Source organism: Macrobrachium nipponense, chromosome 21, assembly GCF_015104395.2.
Source record: "Macrobrachium nipponense isolate FS-2020 chromosome 21, ASM1510439v2, whole genome shotgun sequence".
In the NCBI taxonomy this organism is placed as follows: domain Eukaryota; kingdom Metazoa; phylum Arthropoda; class Malacostraca; order Decapoda; family Palaemonidae; genus Macrobrachium; species Macrobrachium nipponense.
This window is the reverse complement of record NC_087212.1, coordinates 33284000-33296613: the sequence shown is the minus strand read 5'-3', so window position 1 is coordinate 33296613 and position 12614 is coordinate 33284000. Positions and strand designations below refer to the sequence as shown.

Sequence of the window (12614 nt, the reverse complement as noted above, 5' to 3'; positions counted from 1 at the left end):
TACGAAACCATTTGTGCCTTTATTAAACAAATTATTTTTTATTAAATGTTTCATAATATTTTTCTTCATTACCCTTTCATACACTTTCATAATGTGATGTTAGACTCACAGGCCTATAATTACTTGCCTCTAGTCTTGATCCACTTTTGAAAGTAGGGGTAATATATGCTAATTTGTGCTCATCATAAATCTTGCCTGTATCTACACTTTGTCTTAATAATATTGCAAGTGGCTTTGCGATAGAATGAACTACTTTCTTTAACAAAATAGCAGGAATTCCATCAGGCCCTGCAGCAGCTCCATTTTTAATTTCATTAATAGCCTGCACAATATCAGCCTTCATTAATATCTATGTCAGCTAAATATTCACTATTTTCATCCCTTACTTCTATATCATTATCTTCATTATCTATTCTAGGGGTGAATTCTCTCTTATATCGTTCTGCCAGTATGTTTGCAAATTTTCCTTTTTTTCATTCGTTAATCTCCCTTCAATTCTCAGAGGGCCTATTTCTATTCTTCTTTTATTCATCTTCTTCGCATATGAGTATAATAGTTTGGGGTTTTGCTTGATATTTAATAGGGTTTTTTCTTCCAAGTCCCGTTTTTCATTTTCTTTTGATTGTATAATTTTTTGTTCTGCATTTTCTATCTTACTTTTTAGTTCTATAACTTTCCATGCATTTTTTTCTTTTGCAAGACCTTTTTTCCACTTTCTGATTTTCTGGAACAAGATCCTTCTGTCTCTTGGTATGCATGAATGATGTTTACTTTTCTTCTTCGGTATATATTTTTCCACTATTTTCTCCAATATTTTATATAATATCTCCGTATTTACCCTTATGTCATCACTTACGAAAATGTTATCCCAATCTGGTTGAATTCTTCATTAATTTCTGACCATTTTATATTTTTACTGTAGAAGTTGTATTTTCCATATCCTTCCCACTTTTTCATTTCTTGCTTATCTCTATTTTCACTTGCTTTGGAATGAACTGTTAATTCTATGACATTATGGTCTGAAATACTCGCATTATAAACTATTATTTCTTTAACATAATTCATCTCGTTCACAAATACTAGGTCTAAAGTATTTTCCTTTCTTGTTGGCAGGTGATTTATTTGTTGAATGTTGTATTCTAGTAGCATATCTAATAGCTTTTCAAATTGCCTCCTTATCTTCTGCACTACTATTACTCTCTTTTTTATATGTATAAGTACAACCACAATCTCCTATTCGTTCTTTCCATTCTACGAAAGGAAAGTTGAAGTCACCATATAGGAGAATAGTCCAGTCCTTGTGATTTCTACATATATCATCCAATTTTTCAATTATTAAGTCAAACTCTTTAGTATTAGGAGTCTATATATTACTATGTTCATCAATTTTTCAGATTCAAATTCTACCGCTATTAGTTCACATTCTGAGTTACTATATTTTCTCATATATTTTTCCTTGTTTTTTGTCTTTCCCATATATTGCGGTTCCCCCTTGATTCCTATTTTTTCTATCTGATCTATAAGTTTGGAACCCTTTTATTTGATCATCATTCCCAGTCTCTTGGGAATACCAGTTTCACTTATTATTCATTATATCTATTTTCTTTTTTTTGGCATTTTGGGTTAGTTCTTCTAAGTACTCTATTTTTCTTTTTGAGTTACTCGTAACTAACCCTGCGCATTCATCACTATGATGGTTTGCGTGTTTTGTCCTCCGTCATTTTAATACTGGAAGTAATTAAGGATATTTTCCCCATGTCTCTTTCCTGTTCTGGTATGTTTTTCTTTTTTTCATTTCCGAAATTCCTGACATTAAAAAATCCAACTTTTCCATAATATTGATCTTCCTTCATCATAATTATTCATTTTGTGTCTGAATCTGCAATTTTCTCCGTTTCTGCAATATCCTCTTGCATAATAAATACAGTTATTATCTCTTGAGTAGAATTTCGGAGCTGATGCTTTGAAATTTTTTGCTGACACCTCTGCATATCTCATTGGTGGTTTGCTTTTCTCTTTTACCTGATATTCTTGATTTCATCTCTTTATTTGTTTCTTTCTTATTTTGGATTTTATTACTTGGTTGGTTATTTATTTGATTATGATTCATGGCTACAGGGTGCATATATTTGCATTTTTTGTCGAACTTACATCCTTTTCCTTCTTTTAGGTTTTTACATATTTTTGGATGCAGATCTCTGCAATCATCCCCATATCCATCTAAGTATCACATTTACCATATATTTCATAGTTTTGACATATCTTAGGATGTTTGTAGTAACATCTTTCTCCAAATCTGCAATTCCCTCTTTTCAAAAGGTTGCAGATTTTGTCTTTCTTGTCTATTTTTTCCTCTTTCCCGTCATTGTATAGATCTGGGTAGAGCCTCTTCGGGATTTGCTTTTCTGTTGTCATATCGTAATTTATTTCTTCGTAGGTATGCTGCTTTATTGCCTCATATGTAGTATCAATGAGTATCTCTGCATCCATACTTTTTATCTTGTTCTTTTTTGTTTGTTTTCCTTATTTTTTTCTGTCTTATTTCATTTTGTTTACTTCTCTTCCGTTTTCCTCTTGTTCTTTTTCTTCTTCTTCTTCCTCTCTCTTCTTCTTCATCCTCAACTATTTGAGAGAGAGAGAGAGAGATATAGATATATATATATATATATATATAATATATATATATATATATATATATATATATATATTATATATCTATATCTATATCTATATCTATCTCTCTCTCTCTCTCTCTCTCTCTCTCTCTCTCTCTCTCTCTCTCTCTCTCTCTCTATATATATATATATATATCTCTCTCTCTCTCTCTCTCTCTCTCTCTCTCTCTCTCTCTCTCTCTCTATATCTATATATATATCATATATATATATATATATATATATATATATATATATATATATATATTATATATGTGTGTGTGTGTGTGTGTGTATATGTGTATATATATCACATATCCACAGGTGAATAATAATAGACAGGGTGTAGGTCCTGACCGGTTCCGGCTTTATTTTCAAGCATTGACAGTATTAGAAGTCACAAATATATATACTACAGAGACAGTACTGACGAACATACACACAACCTTTTGATACTGCAGATCCACCCACAGGCAGGGTCAAGGTAGGAGTGGCTTTCAAAAATCATTTGGCTAAAATTTACAATAAATTCTCAAGGAATACTACCGATTAGGGTACCCACAGTAGGCGACAACAAGTCCACACCTGACAGGTGTCAAGGAGGCGGGGTTGGACATCTCATTACCACTACTGCCCCCTTACGGTGTTTACAAATATATTAATCCTAGTTCCATACATCTCTACTGCCTACCTTAAAATTTAAACAGTTTACACATTTCTTTTGATATTAAAGGATCAAGTTTATACATTCCTTGACTGATGTTCATATTATTATTGTAACTTTCTATTATAAAACATCTCTAATGCCAATATTAAGAATAATGTGGACTTGATAAATAAACTAAATGTACAAGTTAATGTGTGTGTGTGTTTCGAACTCGAGGAGGTTGTGCTGCACGTAAAACTTATCTATTCGAAGTATGCTGGTAACGTCGACCTTGAGTGGAGCATTTCCCTCTCCCTCGACAGAGTATCGAAGTATCCTCTCTCTCTCTCTCTCTCTCTCTCTCTCTCTCTCTCTCTCTCTCTCTCTCTCTCTCTCTCTCTCTCTCTCATAATTACCCAAATTCGCTAAATCAGATCCAGAATTATCAAAAGTTGACTATTTGTAAGGAACAAATGATTAGCTAAACAAGTCAAATTCTGAAACTTTAGCTTTTAGATATAACATGAGGAAAACTCCAAATGAGGTCCCAACATATAAATGATAATTCAAAATAGGAATATATTATATATATATATATATATATATATATATATATATATACTATATATATATATATATATGTATATTTTATATATAAGTATACAACTTGTTAGTAAAAATGAATGAGGTGATGTAGCCTACATATGACTGAATGCTTCAAGTACCTCTATTAATTACACAATAAGATATCCATCTTAGCTTTGTGGATGTTTTCATTATTGGTTGAACAGGACTCGCCTTGAAGAGGCCATCCAAGTACCAGAACCTATCGGGTTTGGAGTTCCTGTGGTGCTTTTACTGGTCGAAGGTGGCATTAGTTCTATCATGAAATGTGTCATGGCAGTCAGGAGAAATATTCCAGTTGTGGTTGTTGCTGGTACTGGAAGAGCAGCTGATCTGATGGCATATGCAGTTTCCATGACCATTCGCACACCGGGGTGAGTTTTCTTGGGTCTAGAGTGCAGTTGTAGCAGTTAGTATTAGAGTCATTGTTACAAATTATTTGTAACATTGAAATTATAACCCCTTAAGTTGGAAGTGTAAGGCAGTACACTATTGTTTGGATTAGTAATTGCACATATTTTTTTAAAAGCATGTGAATGGAATAGAAAATACAAACATCTCATCCAAATTTTGTAATTTAACATACAAAAGCAATATTGTTAGCATATCTAGGGTTAAAAGTGTACTGTACATGAACACTGATAGATTACAATGGCCTGCACTGTTTTCAAGCTCTTACATATAATACCTGACTTTAGGCCAGTTTTTTGTACTGAATCCAATAATCTTGCTCATTTTTCTCAATCAGATGAAGATAATGAAATATTAACACTTTAAAAATATCTGAAATTCCAATCTATTTGTAGGTGAATGAAACACAATTCATATTAGACTGATTTATTCACAGAAGGCTTAGAAAATATTTTGAATAGATAGCAAGAAGAGTATAATGAACTAAGCAAGCTACTCGTGGATGAATGGTTACTTCAGGGACTTTTATTTGAGCTGAACAGACTCCACATCCCTCTTCAGGCACCAGCAGTAATCGACCAGAAAGTTGACATTCTATCGGCCTTGATAGCGTTCCTCCATAACATATCTTGGTGAAAACGCTCACCCTTTTCTTCACTGAAGTCTCCACAATTCTCTGGAAAATTGTCCAGATGAGACTGGAGGAAGTGCATTTTCACTGACATGCGTGCACTAAGTTGGCAGAAATTCTCCATTAACTTATCAACCACCTTCTGATACTGGGAACTTCTGTGGTTGCCAAGGAAATTTGCAGTGACTGACTTAAGGGACAACCAGGCAGAGAGTTCAGCAGGATTCAGTGCATCATCAAAACTAGCGTCCTTGATGAGTTCCCTTATTTTAAGGACCATCAAATATACCTGCCTTAAGTTTCTCCATGCTTTTTTGTTGAAACTTCTGATGGAGGAAAGCAAATCCTCTACCTTCCCTGTCCAATGCCTTTACAAAGTTCTTCATGAGACTGAGTTTGATGTGAATGGATGGAAGCAATATCTTGCTCCGTTCATCCAGAGAATGGGACAGAATGTTGTGTGACCCAGATTTTAATCCTTGTCTTGATGACCACTCTTGTCTGACACAATGCTAGTCATCAGCACGGCTATTCCATAAGCACAGAAAGCATTGATACTTTGTGTAACCACCTTGAAGTCCTAGGATGAGTCCAACAACGTTAAGATCTCCACAGATCAACCATTTATGGTCCTAGTAGTACAGAGCAGACAAAAGATGTTTCATGCTTTTGTGGGATTCTTTCATTTCAACCGAGTGTCTGACGGGGATCGATGAAAACCTATTTCTGTTATTCAGAAGAACTGCCTTGAGATTTATGTTACATGAGTCAATGAAAAGTCTCCATTCCATAGCATCATACTTCAGACCAAGTAATTCAATCAGGTCTGCAATATTGTTACAGTAGACCAGTGAAGATACTTCATCAAACATGAAGAATTTTCTAAATTCTCTCTCGCGGTCCCGATACCAGTAGAATATTGTTCCTGATGCCAGTAGATGTTTCTCTCGAAGATGAGAACCCAGTAGCTGGGCAGACTCCTTGGAAAGGTTCAGGTCTTGTGTCAGGTCACTGAGTTCGGCTTGGGTCAAAGGCACCAGTTGGTCGTCCTCTTTTGGCCCATATGCACCACACTCAGCTGTATCAGTCATGTCACTAGATTTGGAATCAGAAGTAAATTCCATGGGGACATTTGGCTCAGGAACAGTGCAGAAGAAAAGAGTTCGAGGTAGGAGAAAAAAACAAACTGCTGTTGCAAACAAAATGAAAATTTTCAGAAAATTGATGAAAACTTTGAACTTGGAAGATCACAATAACTATAAAGCAGCCTTGAGAGAAACAGAAAGAATTAAAGCTCAAACAAAATGAGAAACCTGGGCAAGAATAGGAGAAGATCTGGGAGATGATCTACAAGGTACCAGAAAACTCATATATACCACTGCCAAAAACTATAGAAAGACCCTATGAATGGGCCAATTTTAACCGAACCCCGAGAAATTGAATTAGGATGGAAACATCACTTTGAAACACTAATAAACAACGAAAACAATAACCTTGAAGAGCATGTAGAATTTGATGTGGTTGGGAATATAGAACCTGACATAACAACACTGGAAGTAAAAAATGCCCTGAAGAGGGAGAGAAATGGTAAGGCCCCTGGAGTAACTACAATACCTGCAGAGCTCCTTAAAAACATGGGGAAGGATGGAGTCATCTGGCTACTAGAACTAATTGACATACTCTGGAATGGACAAATACCACATGAAGACTGGAGAAGAGATCTAATATGCCCAATCTATAAAAAAAGGTGACAAGACTAATTGTAGCAACTATAGAGGAATATCCCTAATGTTACATGCTTTTAAAGTATATGAAAGAATACTTTAAACCAGATTGAGAGGATATGTTGAGCTAAAGCTGGGTGAATGGCAAAATGGTTTTCAACCAGGAAGAGGGACAACCGATATGATTTTCTCCCTCAAGATGATATTTGAGAAGAGCTGGGAAAGGAACAGGGACAGATATATTGCTTTTATAGAACTAGAAAAAGCTTTTGATAGAGTACCAAGAATGAAAATAAGGGATGCCCTAAAAGACCCTTACTATGGAATCCCTGAGAAACATACAAGCAATTTATGACACCTATCCAAACATCAGATCCAGAGTAAAAACAAATCAAGAGAACGAAGATTGGTTTAAAATTAAATCAGGAGTAAGACAGGGCAGCACCCTTTCACCACTTTTTATATTGTTCTTAGATAAATGTATGAGGGAACGAGGTAAGGACAAAGCTGAAGATATGATCATCAACTTTATGTATGCAGATGACGATTCAATGATAGCTCCCAGCACAGAATCTCTCCAAGAAAACGTCAACAACTGGAACGCGATCTTAACAGCTAATGGAATGCGGATCAACAAGGATAAGACAGAGATCATGCACCTTTCACGAACACCAAGCAATGTAGATGTATAATTAGGTCAGACATTGAAGTAGTGTAGAAATTTCAAGTACTTAGGAGTAGAGTTTAGTAACCAAAACTATTCAAAACTGGAAATAACTATCCGAATACAGAAATTCAGTAACAATCTGTATCTGCTCTACCCACTAATGAAAGACATATATATACCTTGCAAAGTGAAAACCATAATATACCTCACTATTTTAAGACCAATATTGACTTATGGTCATGAATCATGGACTTTAACATCAAGAACTAGAAGCCAACTTCAAGCAGCTGAAATGAAAGCCCTAAGACTCATAAAAGGTGTAACAAGACTGGATAGGCTACAAAATAAAGGCATTAGCAGAGAACTGGGAGTGGAGGGGATTCTAGATTTTGTGGAGAGAGGACAGCTTAGATGGTTTGGACACACCAAAACAATGGTGGAGGAGCGATATCCTATAAGGTTTATGGAATGGACACCAGAAGGAAGGAGACCGGCAGGAGGACCAAAAATGAGATGGCTATAAAACATAGATAGAGGAGTAGAAAAGAGAGGCTCCAGTTTGCGGGAGGTTGATGAGATGAGGCTCTATGAAGATCGCCAAGAATAGAGACAGTTCCTGAAGCAGAACGACTGACAGGCCTGGAGGCCTACCTGGCGTCTGGTGAGAAAGAAAGAAACAGAAAGATCAGGGCCATGGGGGACTATCTTTATGGCAGAAGGAACATCAGGGTATTGAACAATGGTGCTTGTTCTTGCGATTGATGCCTTTTAGATTTGTCATGCAAAAGTATCAGTCGGTAACATGATCTTTCCCTTCCTTACCCATCATTGGGACACCAAATGGCATACTCTTCCTTTTCTTGTTCCTCCAATCCCATAAGTTCTCTACACATGTTTTGCAATAGATATGGGGAGCAAATGGCTTATCTGGGTCCCCTAGTTTGACTCCAAAGTAAGCTTGATATGCCTTCTTCACAAAATCCGTTATTTTTGCTTGACAGTCTGGAAGAACCACATGTCCACAGACGTAACAGAACCTATTAGGATGGTTTTTACACTTCCGAGCTATTTTTATACATATCTAGACCTGAAAAGAGAAATAAAAATAATTATTTAAGGTTACTCACGACCCGGTTTTGCAAAAACAAAGCCCATAAACGCTTGGATAATTGCAATGTTTAGGAAAAATATGCTGGAATAGAAATATACTATATATTAGAAACCAGACCTGACCTAGGAAAATGAACTGTATTTTTGAATTCAGCATGCAAAAATGGTCATAAATCAGTTGGAAAACCCTTGTCTTTTGAAAAAAAAGTTTTGAAATGCAGGCCAGAGAATTGTTTCTAAATAGTTGTTTGGAAATTTGCATTATTTGTATTTAAATTGTATTTTCACATAAGAGACTTACCAAACAATTACATAGCTGTATGCTTTCTTACCAGCAGTCGAAAAATACAAATTTTCTTGGTGTCGGCACTGCCATTGTACATGTAGGTGATATAGGTCCTGCCCACTTTCGGGAATTCCTGGTATTGCTGAGCTAACTATTGTCAATTAGTTTTCTGCCGGCCACAGAGTAACATAAGTGGTTTTCTTGCAGTCAACTTAAGTCGCCATCTTGGATTTGTATCGTTTTGGTGAAGTACAAGTTTTTGGTCGTTTTTTTCCAGTTAGCTGCCTGGTTAGCTTTTTCATTTAGTGAGTTTAGCTTACAATGTCAGACTCTAGTTCGTCTTCTGTTAGGTAATGCTGTAGCAAAGACTTAACTTGTGAGGAATGCCGGGATTTAGATGAGCAGGGGTGGTAGAAATTTCAGGCTCATTTAGATATGATGGACAAAGATATGGAAGAGGAAAGCAGCTCTTAGAGCTAGTAGCAAGTCTATGGTAGAAACAACTCCTTTGCCTTAGAAGTGAAGAAGCCTTCTGTTTCTCCTCTATTGTCCAATATCTTGCCTATCAATAGTCTTACTTCTTTATCAATCTCTTGTCCAGGTAACCCATGCTTCCGATCCTAGCACCATTGCCATTTTAGAGTCCAAAATGGACAAGAAGATTTTTGCTAAATCTGTAATGGATTTAGGTATGTCATTTCGCAGGTTTGTAGAGAAATCGAGTGAAGAGACCAGTGTTGCGCCAAGTGTCAGTGTTGTGTCCAAGGAGGTGGCTGTCTGTCCCCCCATTTCTCCTAGACCAGTGGTTCCCAAACTATCTTACCTGACGCCCCCTTTTTGCTTCCAGTAGACCCACACGCCCCCACTCCCTCTTTTGTTCATGTGAAATGATTCTTGCATTTATTTCTTAGCATTGTTCAGGAAAACAGATTTCTGTTTGTATTAAATTTTAATAATGAAAGCCACTCAAACAAATAATAGTACATTCCAGAGAAATTTTTCTAATAGAAAATGGGTTGGAGAGACTGCTATGATTATACTTTGTATGTATGTAATGGCAGATATTTGTTCTTTGAATGATTTTATTATTCTAATTAAACAAATATTTTTGAGCAGATGACTTCACGCCTCCCTTGTATCCTCTTCACGCCCCCCTAGGGGGGCGAGCCCCCTAGTTTGGGAACCACTGTCCTAGACGAAGGATACTGTCCCGCTCCCCCACACCCAGGAGAAGACATACTGGAGGTCGAAGGGAGACTAGGGGGTTTGCCCACGGGCAGTCGCTGACTCAGTCGATTTTGTTGATTCGTGAGTTTTGACTAGACATCACTGGAAAGGCGTGATTGTGAGTGAGGTGCAGTTTTCGTCTGATTCAGATATGCAGTCGCCTGTGCAGAGGCGACAAGTGCGGAGTGATTCAGTGTCATGTCCATTGAAGAGACATGCCGCTTTTGTGGACGGTACGCCTCTTCCAGTTAAGAAGTCTAGGGAGCAGTGGAGTCCCCAGCCTTCCTGCAGTTTTGCTCCTGCTCAAGATTTTTGGGAGGATTGCCAGCCTTCTTCTGAGAATTTAGTTTCAACTGATGACAGGTGCTCATGTTCTGCCCAGCGCTCATGTGCTCGTGCTGTCGACTCCCCTCGTAGTGTAGGAGTTTTGACTCATTCACCTACTGCTGCTCACATCGCTTCGCCTTCTAGTCGTTGGTCTTCTAAGAAGAGCTGTTCAACAGCTACAATTTTAACTTCGACCTTGTAGGATACGAAGACCAGGCCTTTGGCAGATGATTCACCTTTTGGCCCTTTCAAGCGGCAGCTTCAAGAACTAATGGGTTTTTTGAAAAAAGTGACAAACCAGACAGGAGAGGAGGATGGTGTGTTCATCAGTCCTTTCTGAAGAGGAAGCACAAGAGCAGGAGTCAAAAGCCTCTTCAGCGTACTCGAGCTTGTTGAAGTTTTTGTTGCTGACTTATCTGGACGACTTTGAGCCAGCTTCACCTTCTTCTCCACCTTCCATGTTCGTGAAAGATAGGAAGTCAGTTCCTTCTGGTTTGCTGAAGCTGGTTCTTTCTCAGTCAGCCAAGAAACCCTTAAAGAAGCAGACGAGTTGCTTTCTAGGAAGCGAGAGTCGGGCAAGGCCTCTTTCGCTTAACCCCTTTTGAAGCTACAGAATAAGTCCTACTGGTCTTGTGGATTCGCACAGAAGAGTGACGTTCTCAGCTGCGAAAGTGATGTTCTCCTCACCCGATTTTGATCACCTGGTGAAGAACTTATTCAAGGCGATCGAAGTCTCTAGTTTTCTGGACTGGACGATAGCAGTGTTAGCCAGGAAGATAGAGGAGCGTCAGTCCTTGGATGAGGAGTTTTCATCAGACTGGCTCAACATTTTGTCCTGCACGGACAGGGCAGTGAGTGACAGCTCAGGTGAGTTAGCCACTCTCTTCACTATGGGAGTACTCAAGAAGAGGGAACGGTGGCGCTCTTTTGCATCCCGAGGGGTTACTACGAACCAGAAATCAGCCTTGATGTTCTCTCTCCTGTGTAAGTCTCACCTGTTCCCGGAAGAGACCATTCAACAGGTGCTGTCAAACCTTGAAAAGAAGTCGACTAATGACCTGTCTGAGTCAGCGAGACAAGCAAAGGAACCTCCCGCTACAGGAGCTAAAGCTTCCCCGCTTCAGAAGCACCCCTTTCAAGGGGGTAGATCAAGGTAGCAGCAAAGACTGAGGACTAACCTGCGTGCGACAGCAATGCCCACCAAGAAAACTCCCTTAATAAGCCAGCAGACAAGTGATCGGGAGGTCCTTCGCACACCCATAGGGGTGAGACTCCTCTACTTCTGGGAGTAATGGAGTTGGAGAGGAGCAGAGCAATGGGTAGTTCAGGTGCTTCAAGAAGGATATACGATCCCTTTTGTGCAAGATCCGCCGCTGTCCAATGCACCCATCAGCTTGACAGTGTACTCAACAAGATCAGCAATAGCTTTGGTTTTAGCCAAAGAAGTAGAAGCGCTCATCAGCAAGAAAGCCATAGAGGAGGTATAAGACAAGAACTCCCCAGGTTTCTACAACAGGCTTTTTGTAGTCCTCAAGGCATCGTGGGGCTGGAGGCCCGTATTGGACATAAGCGCCTTAAATCTCTTCGTGCTGAAGACGAAATTTCGGATGGAGACCAGTCGGTCGGTGATGTCAACCCTCCAACGGGGCAACTGGATGGTGTCTCTCGACATGAAGGATGCTTACTTTCATGTCCCCATCCATCAAAACTCCAAGAAATTTCTAAAATTTGTGTTCAAGGAGAGAGTTTACCAGTTCAGAATCTCTATGTAATATTATCCATGTATTTTCGTATATGTGAAGAAACACATTCACAAGGGGGACCCTGTCCCTTTTTGTTTGTTTGTTTGTGCGTTCGTGACGGACACTACGCTTCTGTCCACATACCGCCTTATGTACAGCTGCTCTGCGGAATAAAGTTCGTTCGCTCACTCTCCTCGTCTTACTCAATCCTACAGGTGATGAGAGTGCCGACCAGAGGCAGTATCTACCTGCAGCTGCTCTCCCACAAGGTAAGGTACTGCAAACATTATATAATGTGAGCAGATGATTGTTGTCTTTTTCATAAAGCTGTCCATATACCCACCTTCCAGGTAATGTGGATTCAGCTGTGTACTGGTTGGTAATTGTTTGGCAAGTGTCTTATGTGAAAATAATATTTTTATAATGAAATAAGGTTTCACATATACTTACCAAACAATTACATAAACAGAGCCCTTCCTCCTCCCGACAGATGAACGTTGTGGCTGAACGAATTGACAATAGTTAGCTCAGCAGTGCCAGGTATTCCCGAAAGTGGGCGGGACCT

General features: G+C 38.6%; 1 protein-coding gene across 1 annotated transcript in view; it reads left to right on the top strand.

The window, feature by feature from the left end:
* The window catches only part of LOC135197905 (transient receptor potential cation channel subfamily M member-like 2), a 120965-nt gene that overhangs the window by 63472 nt on the left and 44879 nt on the right, over positions 1-12614 (top strand). The window contains 1 exon segment of the mRNA XM_064225128.1: positions 4092-4298. Within this exon segment, the coding sequence (XP_064081198.1) occupies positions 4092-4298 (207 nt within the window).